The 21,949-nt window shown below is 36.5% G+C and overlaps 2 protein-coding genes and 1 long non-coding RNA gene across 4 annotated transcripts in view; 1 reads left to right on the top strand and 2 right to left on the bottom strand.

Annotated features, from left to right (window-relative positions):
* Positions 1-944: 944 nt before the first annotated feature.
* si:dkey-51e6.1 lies at positions 945-3,406 on the bottom strand. 2 transcript variants are annotated; one of them, XM_066677490.1, is made up of 3 exons: positions 3,200-3,406; positions 1,867-1,991; positions 945-1,718 (listed from the first exon to the last, which is right to left on the bottom strand). In XM_066677490.1, the coding sequence occupies exons 1-3, from the start codon at positions 3,339-3,341 to the stop codon at positions 1,638-1,640; spliced, it is 348 nt and encodes a 115-aa protein (XP_066533587.1). In that variant the 5' UTR covers positions 3,342-3,406; the 3' UTR covers positions 945-1,637. The 2 variants fall into 2 exon arrangements, with proteins under 2 accessions (XP_066533587.1, XP_066533586.1); XM_066677489.1 differs by lacking the exon at positions 3,200-3,406 and adding an exon at positions 2,562-2,735 and having other exon boundaries at positions 953-1,718.
* A 6,711-nt stretch (positions 3,407-10,117) lies between these two features.
* Positions 10,118-16,916, top strand: LOC136702070 (E-selectin-like). The gene is made up of 17 exons (XM_066676930.1): positions 10,118-10,206; positions 10,301-10,367; positions 10,515-10,895; positions 11,112-11,219; positions 11,651-11,845; positions 12,143-12,334; positions 12,478-12,651; positions 12,741-12,932; positions 13,114-13,287; positions 13,380-13,571; positions 13,820-13,993; positions 14,979-15,170; positions 15,344-15,517; positions 15,776-15,895; positions 16,013-16,031; positions 16,148-16,233; positions 16,478-16,916. Exons 1-16 carry the CDS (start codon positions 10,204-10,206, stop codon positions 16,203-16,205), a joined length of 2,415 nt encoding a protein of 804 aa, XP_066533027.1. The 5' UTR covers positions 10,118-10,203; the 3' UTR covers positions 16,206-16,233; positions 16,478-16,916.
* Positions 12,114-21,949, bottom strand: part of LOC136702071 (uncharacterized) — a 31,236-nt gene continuing 21,400 nt past the window's right edge. The window contains exons 2-3 of the long non-coding RNA XR_010803882.1: positions 13,353-13,563; positions 12,114-12,239 (exon numbers count right to left, since the gene is read on the bottom strand). This is a non-coding gene — a long non-coding RNA (uncharacterized lncRNA). The remainder of the gene's footprint in view (positions 12,240-13,352; positions 13,564-21,949) is intronic.

The raw sequence follows: 21,949 nt of genomic DNA, 5'->3' as shown, positions 1-21,949 counted from the left end.
CAATATTACGCCACATTTAAATTTGGACAGGATTAAAATAACCTGGGATCATTTTTACTGTTTGTTTTATAGTAGGTTAAAAGCTCAGGAATCTTTCCTGAAACGTGAGAGCACTGCAGAAAAAATAACTGTCTATTCTAACGGTCTAAATAACGGTCTATTCGGACTGAATTAAAACTACTGAGATACTCGGGTTATAATTACTTTACCCTCACATCCACAGGTAAAACTAAACCCGTCCAAAAAGGGCTTAAGATCAATAAGATACTTTCACCTAATATCCTATTGTAATTAATGAACAATTAAAAGAATAGTTATTTTAAACTGGTAAAATCCATTGTCCATTTGCAAAATCCATTGTTCAAAAAGACTACTGACAGGCACTGACTGTCCTGATGGCAGTTGGCTTAATAAACGTCTGAAAACAATTATTTTTTATCTGATTTACTACAGGTGTCACGGTGGTGCAGCAGGTAGTGTCGCAGTCACATAGCCCCAGGGACCTGGAGGTGGGGGTTCGCTCCAGGTGACTGTCTGTGAGGAGTTGGTGTGTTTTCCCCGTGTCCAGGTTGGTTTCCTCCAGGTGTTCTGGTTTCCTCCCACAGTCCAAAAACACATGTTGGTAGGCGGATTGGCAACTCAAAAGTGTGTGAATTGCCCTGTCAAGGACTGGCACCCCCTCCAGGGTTCTATTCCTGACTTGCGTCAAATGAGTCCAGGTAGGCTCTGGACCCACCGTGACCCTGAACTGGATAAGGGTTACATATAATGAATGAATGAATGAATGATTTACTAAAGTCGAAAAGGATTTAAAAGTGCATACTGGTCCCCAGGCCTCTGCATTCCTTGTTTTGATTTCAGAAAATTGGCAACCCTACGCACACAAGAAGGTGTAGTGGTTTTCCTGACAGTGAGTGTCATTTCAAGACAAAAATAAAGAAAAAACCTTAACTGATTGGCTGTTACAATCTTTAATTAACCAAATAAATTGAAAAGTCACTGATGCACCTGTGTCAAACCTGATTATTGATGAATGTAAATCCTGCTGAAAAAGCCAGTTAAAATGTTCATGCATTAAACACTGCAGTATTTAGGGCAGACTGAATTGATGTTTATGTTCTTTCCTAATGTTATGGCATTTTTTCTACCTGTAGATGGATATTCAAAATGTTTTATTTTGTAAAAGCAGCAGCTACTTGTGGCTTTGATTAATTTGTACGTTATCAAAGACATTTGCTGCTATGAGGCTATTACCCCATGCCCCTATCTGTCTACATGCCACATCCACTAACTATGTTAAGACTTTTCTCTCTCTGCCTCTGTAATCATTCTGTAATGGGCACAGGGTTTTTTTTTTTTCTACAGCACACAGCAAAACACACATCCTGTATCTGACGTTTCTAAAATCCCAGGTCAAAACACAAATGCTGAGCAGATATCAATATACATGTAGACAAATGCACGTGGCATGGGGTTTATTAATGTCATATCATAAATCTCCAGTGTGTGTGTGCGTGTGTGTTTGGGGGGGGCAATAAATATTACAAATTGTTATGAATACTGACATGTACACATTTACTAATTATTGCTGTGCAGTCTGATGTATCTGAAAAGTCAGCATCTCACTGTGATTCTTTTTATTCCATGGTGATTTCATAATCTTTATAGACAGCTTTCAACTTTTCCACTGTGACAGCATGGTCAGCTTTCCCATAGCCCTAAAAACACAGAAGAATCTCTAAGTTGCAAGTCTGTAACTTTCCTTTAGTTCAGGAAATGTGCACATTATATATTCTGAACAAACTGTGAGAATTCCCATTGAAGAATAAATGAAGGTACTTTTAGATCACTAAAATTATTTGTTACCGTGGATTCTCCAAAAACTCTCAGTTTCTTCTCTGTGTTGTTGTGCTCTATTTTGCCTCCACCAAGGCAACGAGCCTCCAATCCAACAGCCTCCATAGCAGGACTCACTTTTTCAAAGATATGGTCTAACAGGAAAGAGATTAGCTCATGAAATGATTCAACAATCCAAATAGCACACATTTAATGAGTAGACCAAGCCAAAGTAGTAGTCACTGATAGTAACTATGTAAACTGAACATTATCACAACATATTAAAATTGACCAAGGATTGTTGATACCAGCTCACCCAATGTTTTCTTTGAAATTATGGGTATTAATTAATAATATTTGGTGTCAAAACAACTTATAATCCCCAATTCTTTGAACTTTGGACACAGTACAGTTGTACAGTTGGACACCTTTGTCTCCAGTAACTTGGAGAAAATTTGATAAACAAAATGTAGCTACATTTTATCACCCACACAAGTGCAACCATTTCACTTGTACACTTACTGCAAAATCAAAGCCCAGGGGGGTCTGAATTACAAAACAGTCAAGCCCGCTAAGCCATATTTGTACAGTACGGCTTATATTTATAGTCTACGGTGTCTTTCGGTTAAAAATAGCGTCTCTGGAGCAGGACCCGGAGCGAAACTAGCCATTGCCGAGGGTAAAGCTCCTCCACTCTGCTCACACACGCACACACACACACTTACTGTGGTACTCGGCACTTTTCGTGCCCCTCACTATGTCTTTATGATCCGTCCCACCTTTAACGGTTATCCGCACTAAAATATATTTAAACTTCCCCTCAGAGTCGATCTCAACGTCTGAGACTTTTCTCAAACTATCCGCCATGTTTGAAGACTGATAATGTTTCAGAGCGCAGGTTTATTGGCTCCTCCAGCTTAAAGAAACACTTCCTGATAAAATAAAATAAAGTAAAAAATAAATTAATTAATTAAAAATAAATTAAAAAGAATAAATGAATAACAATATCGCGCTGTAAAATTAAGAAATAGTCAAGAACAAGTTTTTTGTTTATTATAAAAAAGTAATCTGTTGTCCCAAAATAATCTAAAAAAAGCCTTAAACTCTTACTCTTGAGTTAAAGTAGCAAGAGCAGATTTCAGTCAAATAAGATATGTAAATGTTATTTTAATTAAATTAGATATGTAGCTTATAATTCCTCAGTAAGCATTTAGCCCATGCTACGCATATATATATATATATATATAATAAATAAAAAACAAAAAAAAAACTGTTTAGGCTGTCTACCAATGTTTTCAGCTACTTTGTCAGTACTTGTAGAAGCCAGTTTAAAAATTTAAGATAATATATACGTAGTTCCTACTTTTAAAAATATTTAGGGTAATACTTTGGGGCAGCACCATGGCGCACGAGGTGTCAGTGTCACACAGCTCCAGGGTCATGGGGGATGTGGATTCAGTCACCCTGCTCCGGGTGACTGAGGAGTGCACCGGTGTGCACACCATGGTGTGTTCTCCCCGTGTCTGCGTGGGTTTCCTCCCTCAGTCAAAAAACACGTTGGTAGGTGGATCACCACAACTATCTCTGTAGGCTGGAGTCCAGCAATTGGGCGGGACATACAGGCCGGAGAACAGCATGTGGGAGGGGCATGCACAGGAAGTGGGCGGATACCGGCAAGTGGGAGGTTATGATTATGGAGAGTAGGGATAGGTTTACAGTTAGGTTGTCCCTCCCACGTGAAATTGTACCTTCCACTTGGAGGTACCTCCGGCCTGCATAGATACTACTAAAAAGTGTCCATAGGTGTGAATGTGTTAGTAAATGTGTAAACGTACGTTGGTAGGTGGACTCAAAAAGTGGCCATAGGTGTGCGAGTGTGAGTGAATGTGTTACCCTGCGAAGGACTGGGGCCTTCTTCAGCGTGTGGCCCTGCCTTGTGCCCAGTGATTCCAGGTAGCCTCCAGAGAGGCTGGTTGGAGCCAGAGGACAAACCAGTGAAACATTGTTGGAGCTGAGTGTTTTATTACATATGAATGAGACACAGTGTAGGTGGATGGTGTTTGAAGGCAACACATGCACAATTCTATCAGTTTGGAAATATGTGGCATTCTTGTGTTTTGACAAATGTATTTTTTTCATGAAATATGCATAATTCGTGAAAGGTCTAGAACAGATTTCTTCATTTTCAGAGTTATTTATTTATGTATTCCCATATTAATATATGTATATATTTCCAATGCTTTTATACGTTATCCGTGTGGGTGGTTGTAATCTTACTCTAAAGATATAAATAAAGCTTTATATTGCTGTCTATAGCCGGTTGAATCACAGACATGAAGTTCACCTCTGGGATAACAAAGTGTGTTACATTTTATTTGAACTGTTTTTTGTATAAATGTTTATTTGAGGTGTCTTTGCCACTAATATGCAACCAATTCGTGCTTGGAAATATTGGCAAAAACACATTCTCAAAAGGATAACTGGAATTTTAATAATGCAAGATGAGCATTGTAATTTAAAAAGCCTTGAATATGATTATAAACAGCTTGTTCTCAATCTTCAGGTATTACATGTATATTTATTCGCTGAGCAGCAAAGGAGTATACAGAGACTTTAATAATCCTATAATGCTCCAAGTTATTATCTGAAAGGAAATTATTTGTTGTCACTGGAAAAAAAACAGTTGATGTTGCCAGCACTCTCCTCCCACTCTTTCCTTCACAAACTTTCCCTGGAGAAAGAGAATAGGGGACTTTCCTACTCCGGAAGAAAATCAGGTCCTGATAGACTCTGCAGACACACTGTTGTTTTTTGGAATATTGAAAACTTTAATAAATATTCTGTCCTTAGAAAGTGATGTTTGGATCAGTATAGTCTACATAAAAATATTAGCAGGAATTATTAAATGCACAAGACTGAAATAACTGATAGGGCTAGTAGGAATTGCAAATAATTAAAGAATTGTTTGATTGTTAGTTAAAGATAATGGTTTTGAATGTGCAGTATGAAGTTCACCATGCCGTCATGCCGTGTGCTTCATAGAAATTGTTGGAGTAGGTTATTTTGTAGAAACCAACATCTGTATGCTATTTTTTTTGGGGGAAAAAATCCATTCTCTAGCTTCAGCCCTTCTGCCAAAGACCCACACCAAAAAAGAGTTTAATATGCACTGCGTGACAGCAGCTGGAAGAGTCCACAATAGTGTTGAAGACAGGAGCACTTATTTTGTACTTCTCTGTTTGTTTGTTTTTCTTTGCATATCAGCAACAGCCATGTATATATCGCTTTATCTTTCTGTGCCATTTGTGTGCAATTATTTCACTAACTTTTACCAATGTACATGAAGAATCAGCCATGTTTAGGACTGCAAAGCATGCATTCAACCAGGTACTGAGGTAAGTAGGCATCAAGGCATAAATAAAATGATTAGATATGAATTATAGATGTGCAGCTGACTCAGATAACAATTCTTCTTAGAATATTTAATTCAGTGGTTACTATTGGAAATGTAAGGGGGGTATTTCAATGAATATACACATATATAATACATAAAAAGGGATTAATAACCAGTTAAAACACAGAAAGGGCAGCAGTGACCTGTTGTTTGCCAAATAGTGAACCCACATCCATCTACACTTTAAAACCTCAGATCTTGCTGAATACTGACCTAACTTTGTCTTCCCCATCAATCGACATTAACCACATTTGCTTCAGCACATATATGTTAATACATTTAAATACCATGTTTAATTAATTATTTACATATATATACTAATATATATACAAATATTTATAAAATTAAAATAATAACACTTTGCTGAACTACCAATTTTCCTATATAAAAAGATAATATTTTATAATATAAAAATGCAGTATCATATGGTTAATGCTTTGTTGCATTATTTCCTTTAGCATCTTTTTAAGAAGCCAGGTCAGCACCATCACCGTCATAGCATTAACATTACTTAGACTAAAATAATAGACAGAAAGGGAACATTTAACTGAGAAAAAATCATGGTACAACAAAACACAAAAATATTGATTAATGGCCATTTCTATCACTTTCTACTTGAATATCCATTAAAGTGTACAAATCTTATTTGGTTTTCCCTCATCGTCCACACTGGTTGGAAAAAATATACAGTTTAATTAGTTTAAAGATGGAATATTTTACTTTATAAAAATCAGATTAAATGACACAAAACCAGTCAGAACTAAGATAATTAATTTTATGTGTGATACTTAATTTTATGTAAGTTACTTATATAATTAATGTTTGAGATACTTTTAAAACTTGTGTGACCCAGATATTCTATTGTTCTGAAATGTCAAGGTGAAGTGAGGATGTTTCTGAATGACAGGATGCTGACACCAAAACTGAAGGTCAGACATAGACAAAAACAAGCACTGCCATCAGTGTGGCAAAAAGAGTAAATTCAACAAATGGAAAAGCACAACTAAATCTTTAGTATTTAATGCTTATATTTAGTCTGATTATTTTGCTCAAACATTCTCACCCAGTGGGCATAAGTCAGTTAAAGAAGATATCTTTCCCAGGTATCGTTCCCAGATAAAAGACAAAATATGATTGAAATTGAAAGATTTATAGTGATATTTTTCCTGACCTAATGCAATGTCCTTACAGTCAGTGTTTACAAATGTCATTTAGTGCATTTCAATGATTATAAAATGATTATATTTATCACTTAATAAGTATAATGTAATGCTGGGAACACATTACACATATTTGTGGTAAATCTCATATATATATTATTTAATGTATCTGTACATGTTCTACATGCACAGATATGAAGTTGGGTTTTTATAAGCTGCTAATTCTTTCTTAGCAAACGCAGCTTACATTGCATTATGAAGATGTCGCCTTTCTTGCACTTAAATATCGTCAGGGGTTAATTTCTTTCCAGAGCAATTTGACTGGGTTTTGCACTCAGCTGGGTCTGCAATGCTAACGGATTTGTTCTTCTATTTCTTGTGATTTTAGCAGTAGCTTGCTCTCCAGCCCATCATTCACTCCGGTAGTCTGCGGTGCACAATTCTTGCATTTTTATTTCAATGTTTACTCAGTAACGGATGTGATTTAAAATTTAGTGGAGTACAATACTTACAGCAAAATATGCTTAAGTAAAAGTAAAGTTACAGATTTTAAAAACTACCTAAAAAATACAAGTACACAAAAAACTACTCAATTATAGTAACCTGAGTAAATGTAATTCATTACTTTCCAGCTCTGGTCATTTTTGGTAATTAGTTTTACTTGGAAATTGGTCACCTTGCTAAATCCTTGTGCAAGTTTGACTTCTTGACTTTGACTATAAATATCTTTCATAACCATGCTAACTAACGTTAGTAACCCAACCCCATAATTGTCCATGGACATCTGCATAGCTACAGGGCCCGGAAGTGTTAATATAACATTATCATTTATCATCATAAATATAATCATGTAAAAGAGGCTGCACATTTTTGTGTATAACAGTTTTGTATTTTCCAACAATTTACCAGTCATGTACCATTGTATTTTTAAGGTGTCCAAACAAGTGCATGTTTTAGTTTTAACATTTTAACAAATATCCACTCACATTAAAACATTTTTAAGTCTACAGTAATTTAAAGAACATGAAAGAATATCTTGAAAATTGTGGTAATTAATTAAGAATTTAAAGACACATTTTAGGAAAATGTATGTATGAAGTACAACTTATTACATTAACATTCTATGTCATGTAAAGTAAAAGAAAAAAAATATATATATAATCATACTTAATAGACAAAATTGGTTGCATTTCTCACAGCTTCTTCCCACTTTAATTTTGATGAAATACAAAGTGTTACAGTTAATCTTGCTTGTGGGGTCAATATCTGCACTTACTACAGTTTTTACTACAATGTTTTCACATTGCATTTTGACAGTATAAAAATCTTGTGCAAATATTGCTAAAACCATTAGCAATAAATGAAATGTGCTGTGGGTTTATATGCCCTACTGACCCCTGCGGTAATATGCATGTTACATGAGGTCCAGGTTCCTGGAAGGCCTGCCTTCACTTACCATTAACATCCCAAAGATTTCCTTGTAAATGCACGGCACCCGTATCCTTCTAATTGCATTAACATCCTGCGTTTCTTCCCAGCATAACACATCTTCAGCACAATGTTTCTGACATCAAAGTGCTGGACCTTTCCGTGCCAAAAAGATAATAAGAGAGACATTGGTATTGGGGAATATTCTAGTCCATGCAGCAGTTGATGTTGAGCTGTGTGTTTTTGGTTTGGTTTAATAAAACCTCATTGGGTGAATTTATTGGAATAGACCATACAGACAAATATTTGTAGACAACTACTTGCCTTATTTATCTTTATTATTATTACTTTTTTTACCCTCTTTTCTTCTGCACTGTCAGACATTTTGTCACTGTGGTGGTACCCTCAAAGTTACATATTTATACCTTTAATTATGGAACATAATTGTACTATATTTTATTATAGTTGTAGATTTTAAAGTTGATTTCATATGCCCCATTTCATCTCCAGGATTTTATTACATTTTTTAAGACACAATTCTATAATGAAAGATTACAGCTTACAGCTTAAGATTACAACTGGATTATTAAACACTGTTGTACCTTTAAAGGTACATTTACACAGTTTGTACCTTTAGAGACCAATATTGTACCTCTATCATATCTTTTTTCTGAGATTGTGGGATGGCACTAGATGTCAGAATATTTCTGTGAATATATGATTGCATTAATATCATTACGAAGGCCAAGTGCTGATGATGGATGATTATATCTGGATCACAGTTGTTACACCAACACATGCTGAAAGTGTTGGATAATGCTCCATCACTACAAACTAGTGCTGGGTGGCTTTACAACCCAGTAGGAGAAAGTTGGCAAAGGCAAGGACTTTTGATAAATTCTTCTGGGCAGGCATTTTTTTTCGAGCAGCTGCTGGGCGCCAAAGCAGGGGGCCATTAGCAGTGTGTCACATCCTTGACTTGCTCTATGTCACCCTCAGGTCAAATCCAAACAGGAAACTAGTGTCAGTCAGTGTCTGCAGACAGACATGAACAAATGAAAATGACTGGAAATGTTTATCAGGGCTGTTTTTAACCATATGTTTAAGCAAATGCTGGAGTTTTTTTTTATTCTTTTTTTCTACTTACAGTAAATTAGTTCAGAATAAGTTTGCTTGGTGTTTTCCCTGTGTCCATGTGGGTTTCCTCCGGGTGCTCCGGTTTCCTCCCACCATCAAAAAACACACGTTGGTTGGTGGATCACATCATGTTTATCTAAAAACTCCTAGATAGCACAATAAATGTAAGCAGGTTTATGGCTGTCATATGTAATTGTTAATGTTGCTGAGCACTTACAGAAGATAAATCCTGCACTAAGCTGGAAGCAATTTGCTAGTTTTTCAGGGCATAAATAGTGAACTGCATTCATCATTTTTCAAAGGAGGGTACCAGATTTTGTGTAATATTTTACATATTTGTGTATGAGTCTCAGGCACTATAAATATATTTTTTTAAATCATCAATGTTGTTAAGAATTGTGCATGAAACCAGAGCACCCGGAGGAAACCCATGCGGACACGGGGAGAACACACCAACTCCTCACAGACAGTCACCTGGAGCAGGAATCGAACCCACAACCTCCAGGCCCCTGGAGCTGTGTGACACTACCTGCTGCGCCACCGTGCCGCCCCATATATATATATATATATATATATATATGAATTAATACAAATGAACATTGACTACCTGAACAAATAGCTTTCTATTTAATTTTTGGTTTATACATTTTTGTTTGTTAATTCTCTTCCTTTAAAACAATTAAATGACTCTGGTCTGGACGTTTCACAGATAAAAGCTAACATTAAAAACAATATCATTGTGTGAAAATGGTTCTTCAGCAATTAACTTTAAGATCCTAAATTTAAAATGTTCCAGTTGTAACAGAACCACAATCCGGAAACCTTCTTGCCCTTTGACTTATCAGCGTAAGAAACATAGGAGAAGGGATGAAGGCAGGCTTCCTGCCAGGCTGTTTATTTCCTCCCCTAACCACAGAGGAAAAAAACGAAAGTGAGAAGAAAGGGAAGTCTCCACTATTTGAGGATCAGAGTAGGGTAATTCCAGTGAGTGGAATTCCACAACTCTTTTTGGACCGCGTCATATCCTTTTACGGGAAAAAATGGATGTAGGCCAGTATTTAGGTGTGCTGACTATTTAAATACAGCATCTCTACAGCATTGAGCTCAGAATCATACAGACCTCGGAATAAGGAACATCACTTGCACTCTGATACATTACACATAACTCAAAGGATTATATCATTCACAATGGTAAGTATAAACTATGCTGTTCTTATAATAAATTTTAAATTATTTAAGATGAAGGGAACATTCATTTTACTGAAAGTATACTTCATTTTTGCAGGACGTCTGCAAGACACGCAGCTCCCTGGTCTTACAATTATCGCTGTCCTTCATCCTTCCCTTTTTAAGTAAGAAATGCATTTATTCATTGGAAGCCACAGCTTATGGTGGATATATCTGAGATTACAGTAACAATCTTAAATGAAAACTTTAGAAAATGTTTGTTATTATTTATTTATTTATTTATTTAATTTGTTCATTTATTCCAAACACAGTGCTTCCTAACACAGTGAATGGCTGGTCCTATCATTACTCTAATGCCAAGATGGACTGGATTACTGCTCGGAAATGGTGTCAAGACCACTTTACAGACATGGTGGCCATCCAGAACCATGGTGAAATTGAGTACCTCAACAGGGAATTTCCCAAAGTTGCTGGATACTACTGGATTGGCATCCGCAAGTCCAACAACATCTGGTACTGGGTGGGCACCAACAAGACACTTACAGCAGAGGCTGAGAATTGGGCAGAAGGGGAGCCCAACAATGGACGGAACAATGAGGACTGTGTGGAGATCTACATTAAGAGGGGAAAAGATGATGGCAAGTGGAACGATGAGCCCTGCAAAAAGAAGAAGACTGCACTCTGCTACACTGGTATGTGGACTCATGAGAAATAAGACAGATTGGGTATTTTAGTGAAGAAATGTAAATCCACACAGCTGACATTACCTCACAATTCAAAAAATGTTCTTTACAAAGCCGTTTGAAGAAGATACACATGAAGTGTTTTCATAAGTGTTTTCAAAAATTCTATTTCATTTCTATTCAGGTTAAATTAAATGACAATCCTATGGTCTTTCTCTCTTTTAGCTTCCTGCAAGAAAGACTCCTGCAGCAACCATGGGGAATGTGTGGAGACCATCAATAACCACACGTGTAAATGCTTTGATGGCTTCTATGGAGAAAAGTGTGAGCATGGTACGTTGCTACACAACAACAAAAATTGTTACATGAATAGTTGATGTATTTTTACAATTTACGAAATAAGAAATATTGTCTATGAATATATATATTGTCTTTCTTTATATAAACTCATTTCGATCAGTACAATTATCAAGGAAAAGGTTTAACAATCTTCAAATATCCATACAACCGTTTAATAATGAGTGATTTTTAGATATACAGGCTATATTTCAAATTAATTCGCTAGCTTAAATATCTTTTTTGCAGTGTATGAGCACAGATGTTCTGAAAACTATTATCCTTTTACTGATTACTTACCGATTTCTTATTTGAATTTGTGGAATGCCAAGCACATGACATATCTGCTCCTGAGCATGTGAGTCTTCTTAACAGAACTGAATACAAAATTAATTGTCCTTTTTTTTCCTCTGTCCTTGCTTTTACAGTTGTCCAGTGCTCTGAGCTGACTGAGCCTCAAGATCTCACCATGCAGTGTGATCATCCACTAGGAAACTTCAGCTATCAGTCCTCCTGTGAGTTCACCTGTCAGAATACAGGATACAAACTGGCAGAATCCAACTCCAGCAAGATAATGTGTGGCGCTGCCGGACAATGGAATGATTCTCTGCCCACCTGTGAAGGTAGGTAATTGCTGTGCTGTAAAAGCACACTGTTTATATTAATAAGGAGAGTATAAATCAGATGTAAAAACGGGATTAAAATCTAAGCGTGAGCCTTTGAATGAATTTTGATAAACGAATCCATAATTCCCAGGACATTATTTTGTATAGCCTTGATGTGGATTAGCACCTTGATATTTCCTAAGCCACTAGCATTAATGTGTTAAATGAACATCAAAATGTCAGAATTTATATTTTTTGTATTTTATACTGAATACTTGAGCATGATGCCTTGTTTATTTGTCCTTGTTTTCACAGTTGTGCAGTGCTCCAAGCTGACCGAACCTCTCCATGCCACCATGCAGTGTGACCATCCGTTAGAAAGCTTCAGCTATCAGTCCTCCTGTGAGTTCACCTGTCAGAAAGGATACACATTAAAAGCCTCAAGCTCCAGCAAGATAATGTGTGGAGCTTCAGGAGAATGGAGCGCTTCTCTGCCCATTTGTGAAGGTATGAACTGCTATGAGAAAATACATGGTGAATGAATCGTTACATCGCAATACACTATTTTTTTAATGTATAGATGCACACGCTGACAGTTCTTATGTCAACATGACCTGACATATATATATATATATATTTCTGTCTCACAGCTGTTCAGTGTCCAACTCTTCAGCAACCTACACATGGATCAATGCACTGCAGTGGAGATACTTATGGCAAAAGCTGCATCTTTAGCTGTAAAGATGGGTTCTTCCTTCAGGGAGCAACAGAAATAACCTGCACCGAGTCTGCACGGTGGAGCCAGGATATGCCGTACTGCCAGGGTAAGAAACTAGATGTTTTACACAGTTTATTTTGCCTTTTGATACTGAATAATTAACTAATACGTTAATTTGTTCATTTGTTTTCACAGTTGTCCAGTGCTCTGAGCTGATGAAGCCTCTTAATGCCATCATGCAGTGTGATCATCCACTAGGAAACTTCAGCTATCAGTCCTCCTGTGAGTTCACCTGTCAGAAAGGATACACACTGGCAGAGTCAAGTTCCAGCAGGATCATGTGTGGAGCAACTGGACAGTGGAACAATTCTCTGCTCACCTGTGAAGGTAAGAAACTACTATGAAGGCGGTACATTGGTCCTTCAGATTGCTTAACAATATAAATTTGATAAACAAACTGTTGAACAAACTGATAATTTGCATGGCAAATTGTTTATGGTATAGAGGCACATTAAAACACTGATAGTTCCTAAGTTAAGGTGATCAACCTGACATTTCTGTCTCACAGCTGTTCGGTGCCCAACTCTTGAGGACCCTGTGAATGGCTTAGTGAACTGCAATGGAGACAGTTATGGCACCAGCTGCAGTTTTAGCTGTAATGATGGGTTCCTCCTTCAGGGGGCGACAGAAATTACCTGCACCGAGTCTGCAGAGTGGAGCCAGGAACTGCCCATCTGCCAAAGTAAAAACTACATCCTTTACAATGTTTAATCTGTATTTTGACGCTGAATGACATGAGTCTAATACCTTGTAAATGTGTTGTTGTTTTTACAGTTGTACAGTGCTCTGAGCCAATTGCGCCTCTTCATGCTAGCATGCAGTGTGATCATCCATTTCAAAGCTTCAGCTATCAGTCCTCCTGTGAGTTCACCTGTGAGAAGGGATACACTCTGGCAGAGTCAAGCTCCAGCAAGATCATGTGTGGAGCTGCAGGACAATGGAATGATTCGGTGCCCACCTGTGAAGGTAAAAATCTTCTATGAAGACACAATGTTAAAATTAATTAGCAGAATATAAATCTGTTGTAAACAAACCTGGGTAAAAATCATACCCAGAGAGATTCTACGAAAAATATATGATGAACAAATTGATAATTCCCAGGGCATTATTGTTTCAGGACTAGATGCGCAACAACACTTATGGTCCCTAATTCACTAGTGTTAAGGTGCTAAACACATATCAGTCTGATCTAATCTGTAATTTCTTTCTCACAGCTGTTCGATGCCCAACTCTTAAGGATGCTGTGAATGTCAAAATGAGCTGCAATGGAGACAGTTTTGGAAGCATCTGCAAGTTTAGCTGTGATATTGGTTTCAACCTTCAGGGGGAGTCAGAAATTACCTGTACTGAGTCTGCGCAGTGGAGCCAGGGGATGCCCTATTGCCAAAGTAAGAAATTAGATTAATTAGGTTTATTTTACATTTTGAAACTGAATATTTTACAAATAGTCTTTTGTAGTTTTTTATAGTTACTTTTGTAGTGTAGGCAGGTCAGGTATGCTGATCACCTTCAAGATTATGGATCATTCAAATCATTTGATCAAGGAATCTAAGATTCTTCCCCTGCTCCTCTAAAACCCCTACACACACACACACACATGGTGTGATTGGGGACAAGAATGTCATAAAATCCCCTCCCCCAGTTTAACCCTGTGATGCCCAAGAAGGGCCCATACACTAAAGGGTCTGTGCACACATCTTCTTTCTTGTGCACAAATTCTTATTTCCTACTGATAAACCTCCAGCAAGCTTTATGAGACAATCAAAATGATACGACACTCAATGTTATGGAGTCTTCCGTTGAAAGTGGAATTTTAGATCGAACATTCATAATTCAACCCCAGAAAAAACAGCATGGACCAACATTTGGGAAATCATATGTCACAAACTCATCTATTGTTCCTCCCTCTCCCTCTCTATCACTTTTTCTAAAAGAAACAATGTCACAATAAGCCTCAGATCTAATTTTCGGAGTTGATGTCTTATTAGTCCCTTAGTAAACTTTCACTTTAATCACTAGTTAACTTACATTAGAGTTAGATCATATTTAGTCACACAATCTATATTACCTAGCAATTAATAAGACTCATAAGAGGGGTTTCATCTGCATTGATCCCAGTTTATGAGGTTATAATAGTTGTGTTATGTGTATCAAGTGATTATTATTTCTTTTCAATAAAACATCATTTACAATTTGAAGTAATATTGTTGTACAAGTCTGTTCATTATGATTCTGAAAATCCTGGAATTTAAACCAACATTCAAGCGGGGAATTGTAACTAAATTTATAATAAATTGTTAGTAATAATTCTAGTAATCAATAATTAATAACCACAATCAAGCATAACGTTACACTTTGTTTTTGTTTCCACAGTTGTGCAGTGCTCTGAGCTGACCGATCCTCTTAATGCCACCATGCTGTGTCATCATTCGTTAGGAAGCTTCAGCTATCAGTCCTCGTGTGAGTTCACCTGTCAGAAAGGATACACACTGGCAGAGTCAAGTTCCAGCAAGATCATGTGTGGAGCTGCAGGACAATGGAATGATTCTCAGCCCAGTTGTGAAGGTAAGAGTTTGCTATGGAAGCACAATGCTGATAGTTCAGATTCATAAGCGGAATATAAGTTTGATGTAAACAAACTGGGTTAGATACATTACCACAGAGATAATTCCTAGATTACTAGGGTTAAGGTGCTAAACGAACAACAACCTAATATCATATCTAAATCTGTCTCACAGCTGTTCGGTGCCCAACTCTTGAGGACCTCGCGAACGGCACAGTGAACTGCAATGGAGACAGTTATGGCACCAGCTGCAGTTTTAGCTGTAATGATGGGTTCCTCCTTCAAGGAGCAACAGAAATTACCTGCACCGAGTCTGCAGAGTGGAGCCAGGAGATGCCGTACTGCCAGAGTAAGAAGAAGAACTTCACCAATTATAATCATGGGCCACAGGAACAAATATATTTTAATCAACTTATCACCACTATCCAAATAAAGATATTTACACAGCTATGTGCAAGCCCACCTTATCTTTGATACAACCAGGCAACTAGGTGTCAGTATAAAGCTTGTTTATTAATGCGAAGAAGAATCATTGGAGATAAAATTTGGACTGTTGTCTTTTCAGTGCATAATTTATATTTTATCTTTACCACCTTGTTCTGTCCAGATCATCCTGAGCCCCTTCTGAGTCCGACATTGATAACTGGCCTAACTGTAGCAGGAGTTGCTACTATTTTATCCAGCCTGTCTATAGCCTTCTGGATAATGAGAAAACTCAAGCAGAAAGGTGAGAAAGTTAACTGAGGTTTTTTGTTGTTGTTGTCTTTTTCTTTTTCCTCAATGTAAATTCACAATTAATAATAATTAAAAAAACTAATTCTATTCGTTTTTTCTTTCTTTACAGCTGAAAAGTTTGATCTAAGGTAAGTTAAGGCTTCATTTACCAAATGAACTTTTCTTTTAAATGGCCTCATATTCTGTTTGTGTTGACTATTATAGAGTAGGGCTTTGAAATTTTGTTTCTTCTTTTTTTTCACAGTAGCTCAGACATTGAAGTGCCCTCCCAGGTATACAAGAGCCTTGACAGTCTAATATAGTGAAGAATGACCACAAAACCATATCTAAGTGAGTATAAGAACATGATATTGATTTGAAATCACTAAACACACTTGAATTTAAAGGAGCAAGGAGTCAATTTTACACTAAAACAATAGCAAACTGTATTTATCAAAGTTAGTAATATTAATCCAGGTCACTCGGTGTCAGTATAATATCTGCTATATAATTTGAAGAAGAATCATAGGTGAAAATGACTGTGATAATGTTTACATTCAGTGCTTCTAATCAAAACTGGCACTTTTTTCTACAGAGGGCCCCACTTGAGAGGCACTGGATGTCTTGCGTGGACTCTCTTCAAAGCAAATGAAGAAATTAGTGAATATTTATAGGTTGATCCTCTCTCTATACTATGACAAAACAAATGTACTGTACTGGACTTAATTAACTATTTATTATGTTGCCTTCTTCCCAATGGAAGTATTTATATTGTAGAACATATTGTTCTGTACTGGTTGTTAGCTGACCAATTTTAGGAAAATAATGTGTTCTTATCAATATTTCTAATAGGTATTTGGTGTTAGTGACAACAGTTACTATGGTTACGTTAGCTTATCCTGAGAATTGTGATTCATATTTTTTTCTTCATCCATACAAAAGCTACATTATTTTTTATGTTGTTATATTTATATTATAATTATTATATTGTTTGTGAATGCTGTTACCTAAATGTTATGCATGATTGTTTGAAATGTGCCTATTCAAATGTATATATTTATAAAAAAAATAAATCATGAAATAAACCATACCAGTGACTGGGTGAGTGTGTAATGCCTTGCTATGATGATCATTCTCCTGCACTTTTACATTATATATATGAACATTGCTGTGAGAATTTGTAAAATCTAACATTGGTCTAATACCAGATATGCATCTCAGAATCGCAAACAAAACTCCAACTTATGCCAAAAGTACAGAATGATGCTCTTGCACTCTGGAAAGCAGTTACACTCCTTCAAACCTGAAGTCTGGGTGTTTTTAGCATATGCTTGGAACTTGGCAGGGTGAGTTAGGGCACATGTGCAGTTGACCACTTTAAAGGCAGGTTTAACTTTACTTCTTTAAAAAAAAGTGACAAAAGAAATTCTGACATGCTTAACTCAGCATAAGATCTTCATGACTGTAGGAAAAAGTAGACATGATTAAAATTGTTTAACAAAGACTTATATTTAGATAATCATAGAGATGTCTCCATGTTATTTACTAAAGTCAGAATAAATACAGGAAATAAAACGTAAATAAAAATACAATAAAAAAAATACTCTGGTGAGTGGGTATGATTAAAAAAGCTGGAAATCAGTCCTAGAAATTGGTGTTTCTTTTTTTGCCACTCTTTTCTCCAGATATGTCCAAATTTGCCCAAGGTTCAGTTTCAAACAAATACATTAATTAACTTTCTCCTTACTTTCTTTAAGCTATGTAGGATAATCAAACATTTAGAAAGTATATAATACAAAGCCCTAAACTAAGAATAATATTTAGAATATTTAGATTGTTTTTTCAGCTATAATTATTTAAGGCTGTGAGAAACATTAAGCAGTAATTGACAGATTTTTTGGCATCAAAAGTTTCCAGTGTGTGAGAAATACTGGAAATGACGGACTTTATTGATTAGGATCAAAATTAACCTTTGAGAGGACATTTCTGTATTGTACTGCATCCTGTCGTGTGTTATCGATGCCAAAAGTGTGTTGAAACATTTGATTTGACCTGGCCACTCTGAACTGGCCTTTTCCTGCAACTGTTGCTGGTATGTTTGGACAGGTTGTGAACCCAGCATTTTGAATTGAATAATTAGTTTAACACACACCTGACATGTAATGTTACAAAACATTGATGTTAGTTGTTTTTCTAAGTACTCATGAATTCACTTTTCCTTTACATAGATAAAAAAACCCAGAAATTTCTCATTGTTTCAGGTTCCCATATTACCAAAAATGACAGAATGCTATGACAACGCTAACCTCCATTTTTATATTTTGGACCAAAGTAATTGTGACTAAATTCCGGAATATCTCCACTTTTCCACAAATTACATACTTTTTCTGGAAATGTGATTTTTTTTGCAAAATGCAATAAGTGAAAACACCCCTATTTATAAAGCAATAGAGTAGCATTTTACACATTAAACATTATTGCCTAAAACATGTGATCTACATAACATATTCATTTTGAACCACAATCCTGGCATTCCACATTATTCTGTGAATTATTTTTCCACACCTCTAATATTATTTTGAAAATTAGCAAAATATAGGAAACCTATAAAGATTTTTAACTAGTCTGAAGTTTTTATGTCATCCCCTCATTGGTATCAAATCTGAACATTTCTTAACAACAATTTTCAATGACATGTCTCTAATACCTTTTAGACCTGAGCTTATTTGACATAAATGGCTATAGATTAGGGTGACCAGATCTGAGATGGTGAAAAAGAGGACACGTCTTAGGGGGGATTTTAGATTTTAGGCTACTTCACCACTCCCCATTCTCACTCAAGCGAACCAAATGGAGTAGGGGAGGGTGGGACTATTTTTTTTTATAAGTCTAAAAAAGAAGACATGTCCAGGTAAAAGAGGACGTCTGGTCACCCTACTATAGATCAAACTCACTTAAACAAATTTTGAGCAAAATTTAACAATGTTGAGTAACACTTGATTTTGAGGCAGCCCACCAAGTTTGGTGCCAATTGGCATAGGAAATTTTAAAGCTAGGTATCTATATCTCAGCATCTAGTCCAATCAAGCCAAAATTTGGCATGCTGCACATGTGATGATGATTATAACTGGGCAATTAAAGATTGGCATCAGCTTGTTAGCATTCAAGCTTTCAAAAAAAGCAGGCTTTTTGTATGCTTATGGTTAATTTATGCTTCTTTGTAAATCTACACTGTATGTACGGCATGTACCACATGCACTCCACACCATGCAGTGCAGTTGTACCTTTTGGGTGTACTGAAGCACCAGAATGTAACTTCTGCACTGTTTAAAGTGGGACAAAAAGAAGCCCGCTGAGCCTGCCTTTGGACCTGCACTGATATGATGATTGACTTGTAGAGAAGTCTACGGACATGAAAATGCAGTCTGCTCAGTTTGCATTTTGGCACAGACTGAGCACAGTGGGGTTAAATGTTATTGCAAATCAAACAGAGTTAAAAAAGCTTACTTTCCGATGAGTTTCATTCTGTAAAATCTAGTGACACCAAAAACCAAAGAAATTGCTTAGCTTTATCTTTGGTGAAATGCTGAAGATAATTCTTCCAGTGAAAAGAATGCAAAAACTGGCTGACCCTCTGAGGCAGTGGCTTCAACAGAACTCAACTTTCCAACCCCAAATCCCCCTGAGTTTCTGTGAATTATTTTGTAGATATTAAGACCAGGTGCCAGAAATATTGCTTTGCCAGTTGTGAGAGATTGGATGAGTGTGTGGTGCCTTGTGATGCACTGGCCCCCTGTCCAGAGTGTGTTCCTGCCTTGTGCCCATTGTTGCTGGGAATGATCACGGCCCTCTGTGCTTGGACCCCAAAAGTGCCATTTAGTGATATATTTTACACAGTTTAAAGGAAAAAGGATTTTTTAATATTACGGCTTTAAAATCATTGTGATGACCACCGACCTGTAATAGGGAGAAACTGCTGTAGAAATCAATTACACTAGGGGGAGCCCCAAGAGCAAAACCCCCATATCTTACATACTGTTCCTTTAATTGTTTTGGATTTGAGGATTACACATTGTTAACATTCTACAAGTGGATGCTTTGCCCATACTTGTTGGAAAGATGAGCAATTAAAACTCATTGGATTTGACTGAAAGTGTACTTAAAAAGTGGGGCCCACATATTTAAGATCAAGACTCCAAAAATTAGTTCACACCTGTAAAATGAAAAGTGGATGGTGCCAATTCCATTAAAATGATTTAATTAAAATTATTTAATGAATGTAATCTGCAAAACTGCATCACAGGGCACATGGTGGTGCAGCAGGTAGTGTCACTGTCACACAGCTCCAGGGACCTGGAGGTTGTGGGTTCAAGTCTTGCTCCAGGTGACTGTCTTTTTCGTGTGCTCTTCCTGTTTCCTCTGGGTGCTCCAGGTTCCTTCCATGGTCCAAAAATACATTTTGGTAGGTGGAATGTCAACTCAAAAGTGTCCATATGTCGTAGGGTGTGTGTCACCCTACGAAGGACTGGCACCCCCTCCAGGGTGTGTTTCTGCCCAGTGATTCCGGGTAGGCTCTGGACCCACTGTGACCCTGAACTGGATAAGCGGTAACAGACAATGAATGAATGTAGGAATGTTGCATCACAGCATGTTCCAGTTATACAAACCCTATTTTCAGAAAACCTGATGGTATCAAATTCTAAAAGGGAAAATATTATTATAGAGTTTCAACATTTGAAAATGATGTCTCTGTACAACTTTCTACTGAATATAGATTTTAAATGATTTGCACATCAATATGTATATAGTTTTTATGTACATTTTGCCCAGTGCAAGATGAGCAGAATGTATTTTTATTTCCCAAAACTTCTCTAATGGTCAATCTTCATGTCAGTGCAGGGCCAATGGCGGGCTCAGCAGACAAGCCTTTAACTTTAACTTAAAATTTGGTGAAGAGTTTAAAAATTATGCTCAGCTTCTTTCTCTAACTTTCTGTTCCACTTTAAACAGTGCAGAAGTTACATTCTGATGCCTCAATACACCTTAATTTTACAACCACACAATTCAAGGTGGATGAGGAAAATTAAACAGAAGCTGTGAGGTGAAGTTTGCTGGTTCATTAATCTGATAAAACGAGGCCCAGTTCTATCTCTCCATTCCACCTTAAACAGCACAATAGTTGCATTCTAAAGCACATAATAACAATTGATTTTCTATGTTATGGAAATGTTTGCATGTCAAACAGTTTCCAGTTTCCCTGTATATAAAAGCAAGTAATTTATATCGTTCTCCCTCACCAAATCAAACACGTCATGAATAACTGTTAAAAGAGGAATGAATCAAAATCTAAAAAATATTGATTGAACATTTATATAATAAAAGTCATATGGCCTATAATAATCGTATTTAGAAATTAATTAGATTTTACCAGTACAGATATGTTAGAAATCATGCATTCCAAACTAGTGCACACTTTTTACATTTAAAAAAGGGGTAATTGCATTGTTAACATTTATGCCAGTGCAGTGATGCCAGTCAGTGAGGCTTGCTATCTCTTATTTCCAATGAAATGTGAATTTTTACAGCCTTACCTCCAGTTATGGGAATAATGAATACAAGCCAGGATGGTGGTGGGCTGCCTATTTAAACACAGCCTCATAACAGCACTGAGCACAGAATCATACAGACGTTGGATAAAGGAACATCACCTGTTCTCAGATATTATACATAGCTAAAAGTATAATACCATTCACAATGGTAAGTATAAAGAATGATCTTTTTGTAATGTCTCCCTACATTTTCAGAGAATTTTCAGAGAATATTCATTTTACTGAAAATATTTTAATTTTACAATTGTACTGTAATTTTGGCAGGACGTCTGCAAGACACACAGCTCCCTGGTCTTAAAATTATCGCTGTGCTTCATCCTTCCCTTTTTAAGTAAGAAATGCATTTTTTTATTGAAAGCCACAGCTTATAGTGGATATAGTTGAAATTCCAGTAACAATTTTAAATGACAACTTAGAAAATGTTTGTTATTAATTATTTAATTCATTCATTCCAAATA

Source organism: Hoplias malabaricus, chromosome 7 (assembly GCF_029633855.1).
Source record: "Hoplias malabaricus isolate fHopMal1 chromosome 7, fHopMal1.hap1, whole genome shotgun sequence".
Classification (NCBI taxonomy): Eukaryota; Metazoa; Chordata; class Actinopteri; order Characiformes; family Erythrinidae; genus Hoplias; species Hoplias malabaricus.
Note: the sequence above shows the minus strand (reverse complement) of the source record. Positions and strands in the feature narration are given on the sequence as shown.